General features: G+C 43.3%; 1 protein-coding gene across 7 annotated transcripts in view; it reads left to right on the forward strand.

Moving 5' to 3' along the window:
• LOC125891208 (IQ motif and SEC7 domain-containing protein 1-like) overlaps positions 1-20,702 on the forward strand; it is a 129,453-nt gene that overhangs the window by 49,294 nt on the left and 59,457 nt on the right. The window contains exon 1 of one of the 7 annotated variants that reach the window (XM_049580266.1): positions 13,052-13,318. The exons of the other annotated variants lie outside the window; for them this stretch is intronic. Coding sequence (XP_049436223.1) covers positions 13,200-13,318 — 119 coding nt within the window. The 5' untranslated portion in view covers positions 13,052-13,199. Of the gene's footprint in view, positions 1-13,051; positions 13,319-20,702 lie in introns of those variants that run through there. 7 annotated transcript variants of the gene reach the window in all.

Here is a 20,702-nt window from a genome sequence, read left to right on the forward strand (position 1 = left end):
ATGTCTCAGAAATTAAGAACATGGTGTTAATTTGTGAGGGTTATGTGTTATTATCATAAACTTTAATTTGCCACGCAGCACATTTTCTACAACAGTCCAAAAGTTCTGGGGTGACCTACAAAAAAGTCATCCCTGTACAACTCTGTAAAAAGACTGTAGATAGATTTAAATTTATGCTGCACCAAAATGTTGCTGATAATCAATATTCAGCCCGAGTCGACACGGACATGGGTATTTTTGAACACAGGAACCTTCATTCTTAAAAAATTCCTGTCTACTAACACTATCCTCTATAAATCTCAGTCCAGATGAAAACATGAATACACAGAGCATGCAAAGCCAACAGGCGATGATATAACCCTAATCCTAAAGCCATGCTAAGAAGAAAGCCGGGCTGGCCAGTCAGAGGCCTGAAAAAAAAAAAGCTATTACCAAAAGGCTGCCTGGCGCAGTGACCTCTGTAGTGCATTCTGGCGCTTCTTTTCTTCAGTATAGTCAAAGAGTAACCGTACATTTATGTTTAGCATCCTATTTTTACTATTTGGCCACGTCTGCATTTGCAGGAAATACTGCTTCATTTGTGACGCCCTACAAAGGAGAAAATGGCGTCCACTTTGACATTATGAGCCCAAAACTCAGTTTCCCTGTCCGCATCTCAACACAACTCCATTCAACCTGAATGGAGTTGTACAAAAGAATCATTTTCAGTGACCTTAAACACGGTTTGCGTGTCGACAAAAGGCCAAAACACATAGGAAAAGCTACATTTTTAAACATGACAACGTGTGGACAAGGTCTCAATCGACAACTCTGAATAACCACAAAATATTTTTTTTACAAATATTAAAACAACTTTTTCCTGTAAAATGTACTCACCTTTTTTAATTTAGTAAAATCCGTGTCATCACAATAATTGAATGTTTAATTTAAAAAGGCTAAAATTTTGAAAAAGTAGTGCTGAAACAATTTATTAATTGATCAGTTAGTTGAATGGCAGACAATTATTTTCCAGAAATTTTGCGAGTTGATCCGTCATTTCAGTAACTTATCAAGTAAAAAAGAATTTTCTGTTTTGGTGTTGTTTTGTAAACAAAAATAAAATAAAATAAAATTAACTGCTTTTCTTTTTTTCTTTTTCTAAAGGTCTGGGAAACTGTGCATTTCAATTTCAGTTAAAGTATTTTATAGACTATATTGATTAATTAAAGAACAAATAAAAATACAGTGGACACCAGTTAGCGATCAGGTCTGTCTGGGTCATATTCGTCATTGCAAGCGGATGAGTATTAAAACCGAATTGATTATTTTCCTTTATTTCCCACACCGATTACTAATCGACATTTTCATATTTATTACAGGAATACAAAGGAATGAAAGTTTTTGTTTATAGTACAGTACAGCTGTTTCATAACATGGGTGTTAGGGGAGAATTACATGACTGGACATTATCAGTCATATGTGGCTTCAACCACAGGTGCTTTCCCTAAGTGCATTTGTTTCCTGTTTCTATCACTAGCAGCCATGATCATTTCCCATTGTTTAAGCAGACAAGGTAGTCTGAGAAACACCAAGTTTAGCTGCTGCATCTCATTGGCTCGTTTGTGGCAGTTTGTCTTGAGCTTTGAGGAGACTGCTTTTTTTCATTTAGAGAAAATGGCCTTCTTTTTCCTGTCATGATTTCAGTGTGTATGCAGTGCCAGCCTCAGTTAGCCAGCTGAGCAGACGGATAACCATATGGCAAAGTGTCATGGGAGTAAAGTTTAAAAAAAAAAAAAAAGCTTTAAAATGTCTTCCAGTTGTTGTCATTTATGAAAACGCCCAAAATTAACACTAGAAGCGCACCACTTGATTACTGTAAGCAGAATATTTAAACAGCTTTTGTGTAGTCAATGTGTGAGTCGTGTGGTTTCCACTGTAATAATAAAAAGTAATTATCTGTTGCAAGCCTACACACAAGTCACATCAGTATCACAAATCACAAATTTGCCTCACATGAACTTGAGCACACAGACTGTACAGTACACTCATGCATTTAGCACAGTTATACCTCTGTGGATAAAATACACAGGGTGATGAATTCTGATCACACTGTTCAAGGTCTGCTTGTGTGGTGACATAAAGACGTTACCCAACGTATTGTTTTCTTTAAATAATTCTCTCACAGTTTGTTCTGTGCTTTTCCAAAGGCGAGAGCTGTAAGTCAGTGTGGAAACAAAAGATTACCTTGACTCAGTATTAGACCATAATAACCACGATGTTCTTTGACACACTATTACCATTGCAACGAACACACATCACACTGGCGGCTCCAACCTTAAGCCCCTGAATCACACATCAGCCAGCAGACCCTCTCAGTAATTGGCGGTGACATTATCCGTGATATGGTCATGACTGAGGACATAGTGCACTTGTGAAATATTAATTACAGTTTCTTTCAAGAGATGGAAAAAAAACTTCTTGCAATCTGCAATCTGTATGCATGAAAAAGCAGCTTAATTATAACAAACTGTGTTTCTGTTGTGATTCAGAAAGGCAGGTGTTTGTGTTTCAGTCAAGGTTGAACAGGCGCAGTGTGTCTGGAGAAAATGCATCTCTTCAGCAGTAATGAAAAGACACCCACCTGTCTAGCGACAGTGCACAGGTGCTACATTTCAAGACAAAATCATGTGTGACATCAGTGCGATTTTGAAAGCCTCTAGGTGATACAAGTGCAACCGATGCACCCCGAGCCCAGTGAAAACATGTCGGAGCATCCTTTCTCCCAGCCAGTGCTTTGCTTTCACTGTATTACCCATTTCCACGTTCCCTGGTAAATTAGATGTAGTGAGAGATTAGTGATACAGTGCAAGTCTCGCACATAGCTTATCCTTTCATCAGCTCCTTGCCACAGCAATATCAGGCAAAAGGGGCCTCCGTGCGCTTCAGATCTATCTCCCAGTCTGATAGGAGGCATTTGCAATTCCATAGCTCTGTATCGCCACTCAGATCGAGCGGAGGGAGGGCTCGCTGGGAGGAGGTGAGGGAGCAAGGAGTAGCACACTTTTCCCCAGGAAATAAGACTGGAGAACGTGATCGCTTGTTCTCAGCTGCTTTTTCAGCTCCGCTACTCAAAGACGAGGGATTTGTCTGTGTATGTGCAACGAGACATTAACAAGATGCTGCTGCTGCTGCTGAATTGTGTGTCGGGTGAAATCTCCCGCGAGTGAGGAGCAGAAAGTGCAGATGATGACAGAGGGATTAGATCATGAGAATAGATTTTTTTTTCTTTCATGGGCCATAATAAAACATAAATGAGACATGCAAAAGCTGCAGAGGCTGTCAGGGGCTGTGGAATATCTTTTTCATTATGCCTTTGTATGTGTGATACTGCATATTGATGGCATAATAAATACTAAATCCCACTGTCATTGGCCTTTAACTTAAGATTCACGCTCAATATACATGGGAAAATACACATTTATCTTTTTCTGCTTTTCCGTGCTGTATCAGTCAAGAGTGTCATTAAGAGCATTAAGACAATAAAAATGACTTATTATTATTTTCTCCTCAGCACACTGTACATGAGTCACAAGGGGCTTTTTCCTCGGAAGGAGTACTTCACCCACCAAATGACCATTTGTAGCCTATATCAATTCCTCACCCCGTGTTATGTTGTTGAAGAAAGCTTTGTTTTTTACCCTCGCATGGTGAACAGAGTATTCAAAAACTGAAATTCCTCATATATTACAGTAAAATGGGTCCACATTTAACAACAGCAAAACTATATCACAACATAAGAAACTCTCACACAGCTTGTACAGTATAATTCAAGTCTCATTTAGCCAGTCATATCCTCATTGCTTGCCAAACAGGGAACTTAACTAAAAGTGAAACCTATCTATGCTCTTCAAAGCCAGACTCCACTGACAAAAACAGTAATTTTACCTTGCTGAACATGGGAGCTGCTGGTCTACGGCTGCCTTGATCAGTTAGTTTTTTGTGGGTGAGTTTAATGTTTTAGATGGTTAGTTTGGATTCACCAAAGTAACACAATAACACAAACTATTGATTGAGGCAGCAGTAGACCAGCAGCTCCGGTGTTCATCCATCCATCCATCTTCTAACCGCTTATCCTCTTGAGGGTCACGGGGGGGCTGGAGCCTGTCCCAGCTGACACTGACTGAGAGGCAGGGTACACCCTGGACAGGTCACCAGACTATCACAGGGCTGACACATAGAGACAGACAACCATTCACACTCACATTCACACCTACGGACAATTTAGAGTTATCAATTAACCTGCATGTCTTTGGACTGTGGGAGGAAGCTGGAGTGCCTGGAGAGAACCCACGCTGACACGGGGAGAACATGCAAACTCTGCACAGAAGGGCTCCCCCACCCGGGATTGAACCGGGAACCCTCTTGCTGTGAGGCGACAATGCTAACCACCATACCACCGTGCCGCCCCTCCTGTGTTCAGTGAGGTAAAATTGCTGTTTCTGTCAATGGAGCCTGGCTTTGAAGAGAACATAAGTCAGTTCTACTTTTAGTTCAGCTCCCTTTCGGAAAGAGCTGCATGTTTTGGAAGTAGTGAGCAAAGGACTGGATAAACTGAGACTTGGATTATACTTAATGAGATGTGTGAGACTTTGTAAACAGATTTTTTTATATAGTTTTGCTGTTGTTAATCGTGAACAATAATTTTTTTGATATTTAGGGTGCTTTCAGACCTAGAGTTGTCTTGCTTCGGTCTGAATCAGGGACTAATTTTGCTACAAAGTTGCGTAGTTGCTAAGAGTTGGTTTGTGTTCTCACGGCAGCATTTACAAGCAGACCAGATAAAATGCCTTGCGTGAGAAAGCTGCTCTTGATTGGTCAGATTTTCCATGCGGGAAAAATCCAGGAAGTAAACAAAACGTTGAAGAAAAGTACACTTGCAAGATAAATGTGACACTTTCTAATGTCACAGTGGAGGGACAACTACGCAGCGCTAAAATTAACCTGCGTTGGAGCCGCGGCTCGTTTTCAAACTGTATGGTTTGACTAAAAGAGCCGCGGCTCCAACTAGAAAACAATGTTTTGATGCATTGGATGTGCTGAATGTGCATATTAAGCCAGTACAGGAGGAGGTGCCCATTAATAATCCTCCAGGACTGTAACTTGCTCATGTTTAACCCAAACAACGTGTCATGTGACTGCAGTTGGTTTAGATCGAGGTCGTTTTCACCACTAGAGTTTGTTTGTAACTGGACCGCGACCACCTCTTCAAGAAGGTCTTCATCCAGTTGGTATGGTGCCCACCCAAATGCGATTGCTGTGTTCTCACCTGTCCAAATGAACCGCACTTAGGTGGAAAATGAACTTGAGTTTGATTGAACCGAATGAAACAGGGCAGGTGTGAAAGAATCCTTAGTTTTCTGGAGGCATGCAAGAAAAGCATTTCCTTAACAAATTCAATGCCACACATAGTGAGTACCAGATATACAAATGATCATTTCGGGGAGTGAAGTATTCCTTTAAATACATTTTGCTGGTGATAACTTGAGAACTTTAACTTGCAATGAAGTATTTTAGATTGCAGTATTGGCACGTTTACTCAAGTACAGGATCTGAATACGTCTTCCACCACTGGAAGTATCAGGCGTGTGTGAGGAGAGCTGGCTCTGCCAAAGCTCAACATCAGTATTACTGACACCAGCTTATCGAGAAGCATAAACTCATGCAGTGGCAGCGAAAAGCCTCAGCAGCGGCCTGAGGGGTCAAGAAACGGCTCTGTCTGTACTTCGCAGTCAGAGGCAGAGAGACAGCTCTTTGTTTGCCCCGCTATGAGAAGCTCGTCTGTCTTCTGCCTCTGATGTTCTCAGGCTTGAGGCCAAGTCAGTGACAGAAGGAGCCTTTACACAGCGCTGTGCCCTCTGCCAGAGAGCTACAGAGAGGCTGTGCTGTGTCGTTACTGAGCTGCGTTGTTACATGGAGAAAAAAAAACAGCAGGGGAAACTAAACCTCTCACCTCTTATCTCCAGCGTGGGGTGGTAGAGGTCACTGTCTCAGGGGAGGTTAGTTTTTCCAGCTGTTGACACTAATTGGAGTGGTTAGGAAAATGTTTTTGTGGAACTTAAGTTAATATTTGTGTTTTAGTTGCTCAAAGCTGAACATAACAATGCTGAAATAACTTCTGGTAGCTGGGCTGTGGTGTTTTTTGTTAACCTCTCTAGTCATGTCTGTGATTTAGTGCTCTGTCATCTTTCCTCTTACTTAAATACTTGGTTGAATCTGCATATGTTTAGTTAATGTCGCTAAATGAAGCTTAGAACATGTGCTTTCCCTCACTCGGTCTGTCACGTGTGGCCTAACAATAACCCTCCTGAGGGAAATGTTTTCCCAACATCAGGCATGGCATCGATCACATCAGGCTGCCATTGTTCCTGCAGACGAGGTGATGCACTGCCATCTTGTGGTGTGCAGCTCATAGTGCTCCGCCAACTGTCACTTCTCTCCCACTTGACTCTCTCCGTCACTCTCTCTCCTCTTCTGATGCGTTTGAAGTGGGCTGAAGTCTCATGAGAGGAGACGGGACCCCTGCAGAGCTACTCAGCTGAGGACAATGTAATGCTTCCCACTGCTAGGAACAGACAGTTCCACCAGTGCTGTTGTTCCCGCATATTGTGCAGACGCATTCAAAACGCTGCACGGTGAACACACAGTTTGTCTTGTTAAAGATTTATAAGATCCAAGAACGCTAGCCACCCAAAAAAGAGGGGGAAAAAAACTACCAGAATGCACTTTGATGGGAACAAAGTGCTGCATCAGTTTTGAGAAGTTCAAGTGTACAGAACTTGGTGTTTTGTGACCTCCAGCAGTTGTACATCACTGTTATCTGTCTTTGTATCAGCTAAGGCAACTCAGCAGAGACTGACAGCCAGTTCAGCGAGAAACAGGCAATGTCAGGAAAATGTGTGATTTTCAATTCCAGCTGAGCAACTCTTGAGTTTATGTGTTGTTGCGTCCTCTCTTTTTCACAATGACAAATTTACACAGCAACAACTAAACTAGAAAAACAATGTTAAGTGTAAGATATTGCTGCGTAAACACTAAACAGCAAATATTCAAGTGTACAAAACTGTGACTAATGAAATGTTGGTATTTTTGTTGAGAAAAGTACTAGTAGAGTAAAGTATCAGTTCATCAATTGCTGCTGATTAATCTGTTGTCGATTGAATTGCTTCAGATGCCGTGTGAGAAGGCGAGTCAGTCTCCAGCTTCAGGTCTGTGCTTTTCTCTCAGCTGTTTAAAATCAAAAGGAAGATGCCCACTCATCCTCCTCCAGTGACTGTAGGCGTTCTCCAGTTTCTCCACCATGCTATCAGACTGGTTTCCATTCTCCATAATCTTGTGTTATCCTAGATTCTGGTCTAAAATGTGACTACAAATCCACTCACTTGTCAGCACCAGCTTCTGCCATCTTAGATCACATGCAAAATTAAAATCATTCCTGCCAGTTAAATATTTTGAGGCTTTAGTCCACGCGTTGATTTCCTCTTGCCTCGATTATTGCAGTTCCCTCTATGCGGGAATCATTCAGTCAGCCCTGTGTTGCCTGCAGCTTGTTCAAAATGCAGCAGAAAGGCTCCTCACTGGTACCAGGAAGAGACACAGTATCTCCATTGCACTGGCCTCCCAGTGCTGAATTAATTTCAAGATGCATTTATTTGTTTTTAAAGCGCTGTTTGGGCTGGCATCTGGTTACATTTCTTAACTGCTCTTCCACTATTCCACCTCCCGACCCAATCTCTGGCCAATCTCTACTCTATGCATTTAGAAACCAAAGGAGATTAAACTGTGGAACAGTCTTCCACAAACAAGTGGGTCTTCCCCGTCCAGTGATGTCTTTAAATCCTGTCCGTCTCTTCTCTTTTAATCATGATGACATGCCTGGTTATGACCTCGCTCTGGTTTTTATTTGCTTGTTTTTTTATTTTGTTGCTTGTGCCGTGCTGTCTTTGTGTTATGATTTCATGAAGACATCTTTCATTCTCTTATTTCGGAGAGTTTTATTGCATCATTTTTCTGTTTTATTTAAAGTTATTGTAAAGCTCTTCGATTAGCATTTGTTGTCTTAAATGCACTTTATAAATAAACCTGACTCGACATATATTTAGTGAATGCAAGCTCACTATTTCACTTCTCTAGTTGGCTCATTCTTCAAGAAGACCGACACAAGGCCGTTAGATTGGATCTCATCAACATGCACTTCCTGTCAAACTAAAAGCCTCCTACGGTGCGTGTTTACATATGGTGTGTGTGTGTGTGTGTGTGTGTGTGTGTGTGTGTGCAATGTATGTGTATCTGCGCTTTGTGTGTTTAGTGCGCTGCAAGGCTGGAAAGCCTTTCGCACACAGCCCTGCACAGAATCCTACAGCCATAGCCCAACAGCCCGCATTAAGCACAGAGGCCAGCTGGATTAAAGGGGGCCATATGGTGACAGAGGAGAGATGGGAGGTTGGCACAGGAAGGCCAATGTATGCAATGTTTTTGCATCTTAAAGGCCATGTACCAACATGTCTTGGTGTATGCAGGGCTAGAAAATATAAATGGCAATTTAAACATTAACCTTAGTCCTTGTAATTGTGTGTGTGTGTGTGCTTGTTTTTGTTCCATATGTGTGTGTGCTTGTGTGTGTGTGCGCGCGGAGGCATTACAGCCTGCGCTTTAGTGTTGAAAAGTGATCGCTGAGACCATAAATTTAAGGTTATTTGTCAATTTGAAAGAGCATCTTGCTCAGCGGTCTGCTTGCCGGTGTGTGTGTGTGTCTGTGTGTCTGTGTGTGTGTGTGTGTGTCTGTGTGTCTGTGTGTCTGTGTGTGTGTGTGTGTGCCCAGACTACCAACACTCGTTGTGCTCGTCGGTTTTCACATACACACCTAGAGTTGAACAGGACGGAGCTCGCCGATGCTCCTGTCAGAGTCCCCTCCCCCTCACAACCTTTCGGCGATGTGCGCGGCACACACACACACACACACACACACACACACACACACACACGCAGTGACCAGCAGAGCACACAAATTGGTCAGCTGTCAACGTGGAGGTTAAATTACATGTCAAGCTTTGGTAGAATTGCACTCGAGTTTTACCGGAACACCTCACTGATTAACTGTCTCTGTGCTCTGTAGGTGACATTACAAGTGCTACCGAGGACCGAAGAGGTAACTGGTCCTAAAGTCTAAAGGCTGCTAATTACAGGCTGCAATCTTTAGTATGTCCAACAATTGAAAATGTTGAACTGTCAACTGTGTTAAACTCAGAGCCTTCTCTTAAAGACTGTAGGAGAAAGGTATTTGGGTTGACTATGAGCATGAACGAATTGTAATGGCAGTCTCCATATTATGAGATATATTGTGTGTAAAGTGGACATCACGGCCTCAGTGACCACTTTTACCTGCACGCTAATATCCCATTATTATATATAACATAAAATATATCATCTATAATCATTTGAAAATAATCAGAATTTGAAACAAGTCATAAAAGCAGCATTTTCCATTTTGATATTCCCAATTAGGCTTTATTTCAATTGTGACATTTTCAAATTAAGACATATGGGATGATAGTATTGCATATATACTATATACTATGATATTATACTACTCGGGTTTTAGGAGCACTATTTGGTATTGTATACAGTGCATTCAGGGTGCCCCTTGACTGGGGTTTTTACTGCAGTTTGTGATCAGGGTTGGGTGTCATTTGGCTTTTTTCTGATAGGGATGCTGCACTGATACGGCGCCTTAACCACCACTTTAAAAGAAAGTAAAGCACGAAACGACTTCTAACTACTTAAGAAAAGGGCTTTTTTATTGCATAGATGAATTTGAACTTAAAATTAACAAAAAGTTGATATATTGTTTGAGTATGCTTCAATATCTACCTAAATGCATAAATACAAAACACAGTTATCGTCCCCCTAACTCAGCAGCCAGACATTTCTCCATTGTCTTTTTAGGAGTGGCTGAGATTTTCACTACAGTGAGAATAGCTGCTAACTGCTAAGCTAACCTCCTTCACTTTAATCAGCAATGAGGCAAGACATGGGAACTTGGCTTTGGTCTTGAGCAGATTGTAGTTTGCACATTGTACAGCTAGGCTTAACTTTATACTGTTTGCCTCACTGTCATACATCGCTGGCACACACAGGCTTTGTCTCTCTCTTTTAACATTCATTATGCACACAATCTCATTTGGCATGGAAATGAAGCAGTAAAATCTGAGCTGTTATTCAGTCCAGTAGGAACCGGTTGTGAAGGTACTGGCGCCATTTTGGTACCAAACCCTATTTGTGACACACGGACTCTTGCCTATGTTCGATCAGCTCTGTGTGTTCTACGCAAACCAACTCGCCAACAGTTTGCAAGGCTGTGAGGTAGAGATGCATGCCCAAATTAATAGCCCACTTTGCCTGTCAGAAATACCATCCATCCTTCTTCGATATTTCAAGAATGCCTTCAGGTATTTCTTCAAATTTGGCACAAATGTCAACTTGGACTCAGCAATGAAGTGGTTAGATTTTGGTGGTCAAAGGTCAAGGTCACTGTGACCTCCCAAATATAATGATGATGTGATGACATTTTATATCCAAAAGGCCAAAGGTCAGCTTTACTCTGACATTAGAATGCTCTGCAAAAAACACTTGTTTGGCTGTTATTCAGTGTCATACTGTAACTCAGCAACAGAAGGGGAGACACTGCGTCAGTCACTGAATTGGTGACACTAATCTTGGGTGACCACCTTGAAACTGTGCTGATTGTATAGACCATCTGTGCTGCCAGTGAGGAAGACTATGGCAAGCTGTTTTAACATTTAATCACGAAGTTTGACTATCCGGAATTACCATTATAGATATCAACAACACCATTTTGACTAGTCGTAATGTCATTGTGACTAGTATGCATTTTAATTGAAGATATCAATGACGTCATTCTGACTAGTCAAAACTCTAATTACAGATATCTGTAATTCAGTTTTGACTAGTAAGATTCAAACTACTTTTGTCATTAATGTGTATGGGGTTTCTCATAATTAGAGTTTTGACGAGTTAAAATCTAATTACAGATATCTTGAATAAGAGTTTTGACTAGGCAAAATTATGTTGCAGATCAGTAATGAATATCCAGTCTAGCTATTAAATGTTAAAACAGCTTGCCATAGGAAGACGTGTGTGAAGAATCAACATTGTAGAATTTGTAGCTTCTTTGCAGCAACATCCATTTTTCAAGCTGCTATGGCGACATATGACCCTGGACAGACACGGATATAAACCGCAACTTGACTGGTTCGTGGAGGCAAACAATTGCGAGGCAGTAATTCTAGTTAATAGCCATGTAAACAGCTTCGGAGGAATAATGTCCTTTTTTTAAAAAAAAAAAAATAAGAGCAAAAACTAGAAAAAAATGTGCATGTAAATGTGGTGAGTGTAGCACAAAAGGAAAGCTCATAAGGTGCCCAAAATGGAAATCTTGTGCTGGATATGTGGATATAAAAGGTTCAACAATGTCGATGGAGGCCAAAATTATACACTCCACTCTGCACTCACAGGTGTACACAAACAAGCGTGCATAAACAGGCATAGGGGTACACACACAGTCACACACACACAAATGGCTCGGTGACAGGCGCATGGCAGAGCTTGAGGGATCCGCACTTGTGCTTGATAATTAGAACTAACATAGCCGGTGTAATTGCAGTGAGATGATGCACATATACAATTAGCAGCTACACAAGTTCATTAAGAAAAAGACAGAGGTCTGACAGCACTAGTCACCTTGGCGTTAACACTCGATACGTGGACAGGACTGTGTGCCTTTGAGCCTGCCCGGGGTTGAAAGGCATCCTCCCCTGGAGACTGTGAGCCATCGGGCCTAGGGTTAGCCCACTGTGTGTGTGTGTGTGTGTGTGTGTGTGTGTTAGCTTTATAAAGTCCTGATGAAAGCTTGTCTCCATAGACACTCGCCTGCCTGCCTGCTGTCCCGCTTTAGATGCTGTTACGTGGTTAAAATGTCAACAACAGTGCCGTCTCTTTCCTAACAGAGGCTCAGTACAGTACAGTCAGTGTACAGTACGTTGTGTACATCATCTGCAGTTCATTTTGATCCGTTTTGTCACCACTTCAGTTTTCCTTTGAATCAAGATCGAATCTTCAGTGATGTTGCCTTATTTCTGCTTAATATTTCACACTTCCTTTCTGGTTTTGGCATCACTTGTATATGATGCAATGTCTGTGCAAGCCACATAGTTTTAACTCCTGGCAACGCAAAGTCCAGAACTGCACGCTCTCTAACTCCTTCACCAGATGACTTGTTTTCCTTATAATTATATCTGGAATTTTCATTTGCTTCCATTATCCCATCTCTGTGTTAGTCCTGTGGTGTTTCTATTTTTCTGCAGTCATAATTAATCAGAGCTATGCAGCATCTTTACCTGTTTGCACCACCCCTCATTGGACTGGAAAGCCTCATCTGTTCTGAAAGACACTACAGAGAAAAGTGCATTGATTTTAGAAGAGAGAAAGATGGAGAGGAAGGAGGGGTGAGTATGTGAGAAGAAGAGGAATGGGAAGAGATGGAGAGCGAAGGAGAAGAGAGAGGGAGTGAAAACAAAATGGGAGGGAGGGGAGAGAAGGCATGATAATGAGCCCTACCTCTGACACATCCTCCTGTTTCTATGGAGACCAAGGAGCCAATCGTGTGGCCTTGCTGAGGACTGTACTACTGGAGCTGATAAGAGGGTGGGGAGAGGCGTACGCAGATGCTTCTCTGTGTTTATGAGAGCCAGTATAATCTCCCAGTGGCTCTGCTGCAGGTTGTGTCCTCTTGCTTTTTATTTAGGAGTGGCATCCTCCCCAGGTACTGGCTCCAGTGAACAATTACCCATCATCCACCATGCTTTAAAACAGAGGCTTCTCATCAGTGCTCAACAGCCAGCGCCTTCAGCTTCTTGGCTCTACAACAGCCTCTCCCTCCACCCCTCTTCCTTCTCCTCCTCCTCCATCACCATAACCAGCCACCCCCCACCAGCCGCCAGCCTCTTGGATGCTCCTCGTTACATCACACACACTGCTCTCAGGCTGCCTGTGTTTGTGACTGGGAGGGAGAGGGAGAGTGAATGTGAGTGAGCCCGTGTGCGCACGCCGTCTCTGTCACGCAGTCCCATTGACCAGCATACAGGATGGACAAACCAAGCGTGTGGCGCGCCGTGGTGAGCAGCACGGACCCCAGGCGAACGCGGGATCCCGGGTCCCACTCGAGCAGACCGGGCTCAGCCATGGGCTACCGGCTCTACGACATGTGAGTAGCATGTTCAGTGTGAATGCTGTCGGGTGAGCGCGACAGGCAGGCTCGTCTGTCTGGGCGGCACTGGTGGAGCTCCCATTCATGGAGACAGCAGTGGAGTGGGTGGTGGTGGAGGAAAACACGGTGTCTACCTCTCCAGTGTCTGTGCTGAGTCACCTATGGCATCCAGACCTTGCTCTGTCCTCTCATGTTCCCTTCCTGTGCTCTTAGTAAACAACATCTCTCTCCAGGGGAGGGGCGGCGAGGTGCAACATACGTTTGTCTGTGTGTGAATGAGATGCAAAAAAAAATTCCACCAAGATGAATTAATACCATGTGTCTTCATACACAGTGATGAAACCCGAGTGTTGTTTTGTATTTGCCCACCATTATCACAACAGAGTCATGTGAGTGAGCCTCGGGTGGAAATATGACTCATTTCTGGATGATGCTGTGACAGCTCTTACTGGGCACACGAGTTCCTTGCAGCTTCTGCCGTATATTTGTGGGTGTGAGTGTGTTCTCTTGTGTGATTTGTACAGTGTGTGTGGCATCGCTAGTGTGTGTGTATGAGATGCGGCTGGGTCTGAGCTGTTATTTTTGGGATAGTGATGAGTCCCACGGTCTATGTGGAAAGCATGAGTCTCTACTTCAGTACATCATGTGTCAGATCTGCCGGGATGAAAGGTGGACATATTTAGATGGGGTTGTTTTTCTGGAGTTATATTAAGCTTTGTATTTTTGGTGTGGTGCTGCACAAGAATTTTCTGCACACCATCTACCCTTTGCCTTGTACTCAACGCCTTCAGTATTTAGCTGAATAAGCGTTATGCCATCTTATTTCTCTGCAGAGGCACATCTAAGTTTCTCTGTTGTAGTGTGTGTAGTCTGCATCACTTTATTCATTTACAACCCTGTACATGAATGCTTAAATTTTTCCCTCATGTACTTACCAGCTGGTGCATAACGTTGAGCTGAATTACCCTGTCATGTTATGATCTAATACCATACATGGAGATCAGTCATCTTAATGAATATGAGACCTTCACGGATCTCTCCACAGAGTCCTTGATAGGCAGTCCACCCCTGCCATTCACTGGCTTAAATCTCTGTCTTGTTTCCATGTGTAAAGTGCGCATGAATACATGAATACATTCCTCAGATTCCCAAGTTCCTTTAGTGTACCAGTAATAATAATGATATTACATGCACCATTCTGTTTATGGTGTTGCATAACAGGCAATTGAACATCTTGGTCTGTCTGTGGTTCTGAGCTAGAGGCGGATTTCTGTCTTCCCTCTTTCCTTCCAGCATTAGTCCAAAGAGAGCTTTAACCACAGAAAGTCACATGACAGGGCCGAGAGGCAGAGCTCAGGAAGGCGAAAGCGAGGTTGCAAATCGATGACTTTGTGAAATATTCGCTGCTATTGCTGTAAGGGGACAGAGGACATGTGCCGCAGATTGACATTAATGTGTTGCTTTGACTGTCTGTCAAACGGACCGAGGCTCACAGCGCCTGGCCAATACTCCTTTAATGAGGAGCTGGAGCGGGATGAGTCTGTTCTGTTGTAAATGTCATTTCATCATTGCTGGCAGGCCCCGGTCCCTCTGGAATGCTAATGCTGTGCCTACAACACTGGAAAGCCAAGAGGAGGATAACCTGGAGTTGGCTGAAGGCTTTCTTGGCCTTTAAGGATACTACACTTCACTACTCTGGCCTGAAGGGATGCAGAGGTTGCCTTGGGTAGAATACGTCAGCATGTGTGAAGTGTGTTTTATTCAGCTCAGCACAGTGGAACAAAATGAATACTCTGCATGCAAGGCATGCTGAAGAGAGACCAACTGAGGCATTTTCAATTAGTAATCAAACCAGGTCTGTTAATGTGTTGTGTGTTAAACCATTTAACAAGGACGTAGGGTAATAGCTTCTTTGCATATGACTACCAATGAAGACTACCAGCACTGCAGAGAAGCGTATGATTTGTGCTGTTTACGGCTGTTCCAATTGATAAACTTGGGAAAAAACAAGCTCCGCTTTAAGTCCTTAAACTAACGTCAGATGTTAACATTGAAGCATTTTAAACGTGCCATGTTCTTGGCCACAACTCAGATTTTCAGTGGCGTATCACCTCACCTCTTGGAACGGTTGACCCAGCAGGTAGAAAAAAGTAGCTGAAGTTAGCTAATGTTAGCTAGTGACGCTAACCTGACAGCGATGTGTCCAGTTGGAATATGAAAGACAGTTACAGTTGAGCGTATTTACTCACCCGGCCAGAAACAAAATGGCAGTCATTTCAGTCGTGACCCGAACCTCTCAAAAAATAGTAATAGTCCATTAGGCTCTTGTATGCTGTCATCGACTCACCATGTAAAGTTTGTAACGTTAGGAGGTCTGAAGGAGAAGGTCATTTGTAAAGACGAGCGTGTCCATGCGGGTCAAATCGGTCAAGTTGTGGGGAAAAAAACACTTTTCTTCATTTTGAATGAATCACTTTCAGTATTCCAATTTTCTGATGATACCTGTCACTCCAACCCTTCTGTATCATCACGTTTCTCTGTTTCCAGTTCTTGCTGAATACGGATTTATCGTGCGTCAGAATGGTCACGATTGCAGACAAGCTTTTGGTTTTCACAGTTTACTGTTGCAGAGCAATGTACAGCTGGACCACAGAGCAGGACGTGATACTGCATGATCATTCTGCACCTGCTGTGAAATGGTACACATAGTTAAACTGTAAGGGTTTTGCTAAATCCACAGCCCTTAGGTTGGTTTTGTTTGAGGGGTTATGATGTGGATCTGTACAGTAGATACTCTGCAGGACTATTGCTGCCCTGCTTCATTGCTCAGCAGTTGTTAACCCGGTTTGCGCACACACAAAAAAAGCTTTCTAATGTGCTAATTTTTGTTATTCCAAATCATAAGAGATGCATTTTGGAGCTGAGATGTGCACATCTCTTTCCTGAAATCAAATGCTTGGTAATCCTATTGTCCGTGACATTACCATCCAGGAGGTTTGATCTTTGTGCATGGATTACTTTCTGGGATTCATAATCACTTCCCTGTGCTCAGCACACTGAGCATATAACATTGCACAGACAAGGTGGCTAATAAACATCAATGGGTTTTACCCTTCATTGAGATAATGTCATGCATTCTCAGAGGGCATTCATGCCGTTAAGCCGGTACAGCAGGAATGCCCATTTCCCATTATTGGCTGCGAGATTCTTAATGCAATGCCCCTGTTCAAGTGACGCCAGCACTGATGAAAAAGGGAGTGCGTCACCAGAGCTGTAAGGCACTGACAGCACATTCCTTTACTTTGAGCCCGAGCCTTTGACAGCACCGTGTGCAAGGTCTGCAGACTGAGAGAGTGTACAAAGACAACTGCCAGCAATGCTCTCGATATGCCTCCACGGGAGACAGCAACTGTAGGATGCACACAGCTATTGCACGAGACAACAACCGCAATACAATGCATGGCATCGCCAGCACATGAGCTGGCACAGAGCATGCTGTCAGTTCATATTGCATCAGTGGACGGGGGCATAACGTTACAGAGCTGGAAGTGAGTCACTAGTTAAAGCCGGGATACATGCTGTATGTATGTGCAGGCCTGTCTTCATAATGACCCTTAGATTTTTCACTTGTCTGATAGCTACAGTGACTGTCTGCTGCCATAAATGACTACACTCATTCTGTAAAGCCGTCAAGATATAGCCATTAAAGCACCATAATTATATCCCTTCAGGCATTATGCCAACGGCTGTATAGCTTATTTATTGATCCACTGTTTGATCTCGTCTTAATGATTTTGACTGATCGCGGCACATTCACACCTTAAGATTTCCTTTTCTGCTCCATCAATAATCTTTTGACAGAGCAAGCAAGAAAAAAGAGAATATAGCCTAACACGGTAGAGAATAATGGATGATGAATAGATGAGAATGGATCACAGATGGTTAAAGAATCACCTCATGGAGTTGTTTTGACAGAACTGAGGTAAAGGGAGCTTCAACACTGGATCAATCTGCCAAGTCAAACAGCCTACTGTACCATTTTTCTCACCAACGCTACAGTAGCATTTTGGCTTTTGCCAAAATAGCACAAACTTGGCTCGGGCCGAGCTCAGTCAGCTCAAAGGCTGTCATTTGCACACTAAAACCTCAGCAGCTGGACATCAGTAGGCTGGCAACGAGTTTTCAGTGGTCGAGTTTACAGCTGGAGCCATGTCAGCCATGTGTAAGGATTATCAAACCAACGGGAGCCGTCGGGCTCTCAGGGGCACATCTCAGCGAGTTAAAGTTTCCTCAGGGGAGTAGCTACAGTAGTGTCTGATGCATCCGTGGTTTTGAAACAGCCCATAATAAGCTCCTGCCTTTGCCAATGGCAACGTCAGAAGCGACAGCACAGAGAGTTGGGTGCATCAGAAAAAAAGGATGCATCTCCAGAACATTTTGTTCCTCTGGCAAAAATCAAAACAGATATGAGGATATGTTTATCAGCAACAATGTTACATAAACACAACCATACCAAGATATCACCGAGCATGTTATCTCGCACATTGACTCTTATTTTCATGGTTTTGTGTTTACTCTTTCATAATTGGAAAATGGCTTTAAGCCCTTTTCAAAGAGAGCACACCAGCTGACTCATGTTTAGTATATTTTCTTCTATACATGTTTTCCGCTTTCATGACTCTGGAATATCCATGCGTGCCATATTTGCTTACTTCATGCTATCCTGGATAATCCTATCAAGGGTTTTAAATGGTGAATCATCGTCATGTGTTAAGCCTGTACACATCATTCAACAAACCATATCATTTAAAGGATTATTAAAGGCGACACAACCATCTCTTCTCTCTCGTAGTAGACCTGACTGGTGACAAATACAGCCTGCTGGGTTGGACATGTGCGCTGAGCTGGTGGTCCTGCCTCTAAGTGTACACTCTCTGACAGGGGGAGACAGGGCTCCTCATCAGTTCTGTTACCTGGCCTTAGGTTGTGAAAGGCCTTCAAGCAAGCTGGCAGAGACTGAAAACAGTGGGATCTACCTCTAACCAGCCACAGAGGATTTTCTCCCCCTTTCTTCCTCTCTTTTTCCTCCTCCCGCTGTTCGCCTGTGTGCCTGCGCTTTCTGCTTTAATACAAAGCCAAAGCTGGAGGAGTGAGTCTGCCGTTGTTGTGGATCTCTCCCCTCCTCCATGTGTCTTTCTCTCTCTCTCGTCCTGCTTTTGTCTCCACACCCTCCGTCTCTTCTGTCTTTCCCCCCTCCTCCTCTACCTATCTTCTGCGTGGCTGCCTTCTGGCTGGGGGCTAGACAGCTGCACTGTACAATCTGCGTGATGCAAGTGCTTGTGCTCATGCAAACTGTGCTGCAACTTTCATGTAAGGTTTTTCTCCCCAGAGCACCCCTGAAGAATGACATGAAGTGATATTATCTGCCCTGTAGTGTAAACTAACATGCTAGTCAGATACTCTTTAGCTTCTGTGCCTCCCTGTTTGCCTGTAATGGTATCTCCCCGCTGACTGCAGCAATTGTGTTTTTATCCCAAACAGAAGACGAAGCACAACTGTGTGACACATCACTGGGGCCCATGTGCAAAGAGTTGAGCTTGGACAGTATAAAGCGGCATCATAAATCATTCTGGAGTTCAGTTTTACACTGCCTTCGCCACGAAGCTGACATAAACTGTGTGTAATGATGTAAAAATGTGTGTTGTTTGTGTGTCGAGACATGTTTCCACTCGTGATCTGAGGTCTGCCTTTTATTGAATGCTTCTCCGGTGCAGTATGAATAAGAAATAAATGAGTTTCCATGATGTATTGGATTGATGTACTCGCTGAGTGAATCAGCATGCTTGTCAGACTCCTCATTCCCCCGATCACATCAGCTCATTGGCTCCCGGAGCTTTGAAGGCACGGTTGCTACTCCGAGCTGCCACCAGGGGGAGAACTTTTCTAACACATCCTTTCAGACAGGCTGTCCTTCACACCGACATCATTATGAGCTGGTGTTCTTCTGTGTACTTTAAAATCCTAGTTATAATGATGTCTTTATCGTGGATTTTCTGTACAACTTTGCCAGCTCATATCCAGTGATCTATGATGGTTATTATAGATTGCGTCGTCACCATCTGTCTTCTTTGGTTCCTGTTTGAATGCAGAACGGCCTTGCAAGGCAGACAGACAGAAAGCCAGGGTTAGGTTTAGGGCTTATGTGTAGTCACTTCTTTTGTGTGCAGGACAGCCACCTCACAAACAATTCGATTTTAAGCACCAGCCATAACTGTCACCTGCTCAGACGTCTGTATAATATTTACATTCTTGTTCCAGGTTCCTCATCCATGCATTGGTTCACACTGAGCTCCCTGCTCTGCCCCCTCTCACATACCGTTGGCCAGAGGATTTTCCGCAGCAGGCCATTTTCTTTTGAAGTGCTTATTGACTGCAAAGCTCCCGCACAGAGCAGGTCATGGTGAAATCATTAGGGGGCAGCTTATCAGTGATTGACTGGGTCACTCGCAGGGAGAAATGCGATCCTGGCGCTGTAATGTTCGATATCAGCCCGTGACAGTGTACTACAGTTTGATGCACCAGCGGCGGCGTGGAACAATAAGAGCTTGTCGTATGAGGTCATTTATTCAGATTGATGTCGGAGCAGATATGATTGTCTGTCTTTTATGGCCCTTTGATCTCTGGAACAGTGCGCGTTCATATTGGTTCACCTGCAGTGCAGTGGGGATTTTAGTCAGGAAGGAAGGAAATATCTGTCATCTTTTCATATCCTCAGTGTACCTTTTGCGCACATATTGACTCGCAAGTACGTGCTTTTGGTGGTTTTATGTGACCTTGTTTCATAATTGACCTTGGAGCCGACCTCTGCAGTTTATGCTGACATTACACAAGTGGAAAATAGCATCAATAGTAATGGTGACTGGGTGAGTCCCTGCACATATCAGGCAACCAGGAAGCTGTACAGCCTCCAAGTTTTCTGTTGTTAAACACTCTTACCTGCTTTAAAAAAGGTATAAAATTCCTTTTGGAACATGAGTGATTTGATACACCGCACCCCTGTCAAACACTGAAAAAGCGCTGACAGCCTGCAGATGTGAACTCACAGCGAGCAAAACTTTGGTGTAGGCGGAGGCACGCATTGTGATACGTGGAAAGAATTTATTTTACACTGCCCTTTAAAGCACACACGCATACCAGTTCACCACACTTGTGAACATGCCAGTGCATGCCATGCTGAGCAATCTATCCATCTACTGTGAAATCATGCCCTGTTGTGCTACACAGAAAAACAAATAATGGCCTGTCATGTGTGCTTGAATGGGAGCCACCTGTGTTAGCGCTGCAATAATTGCTCTTCTTTCCCTCTGACAGACTCTAGTAT

Source organism: Epinephelus fuscoguttatus, linkage group LG7, assembly GCF_011397635.1.
Source record: "Epinephelus fuscoguttatus linkage group LG7, E.fuscoguttatus.final_Chr_v1".
Classification (NCBI taxonomy): Eukaryota; Metazoa; Chordata; class Actinopteri; order Perciformes; family Serranidae; genus Epinephelus; species Epinephelus fuscoguttatus.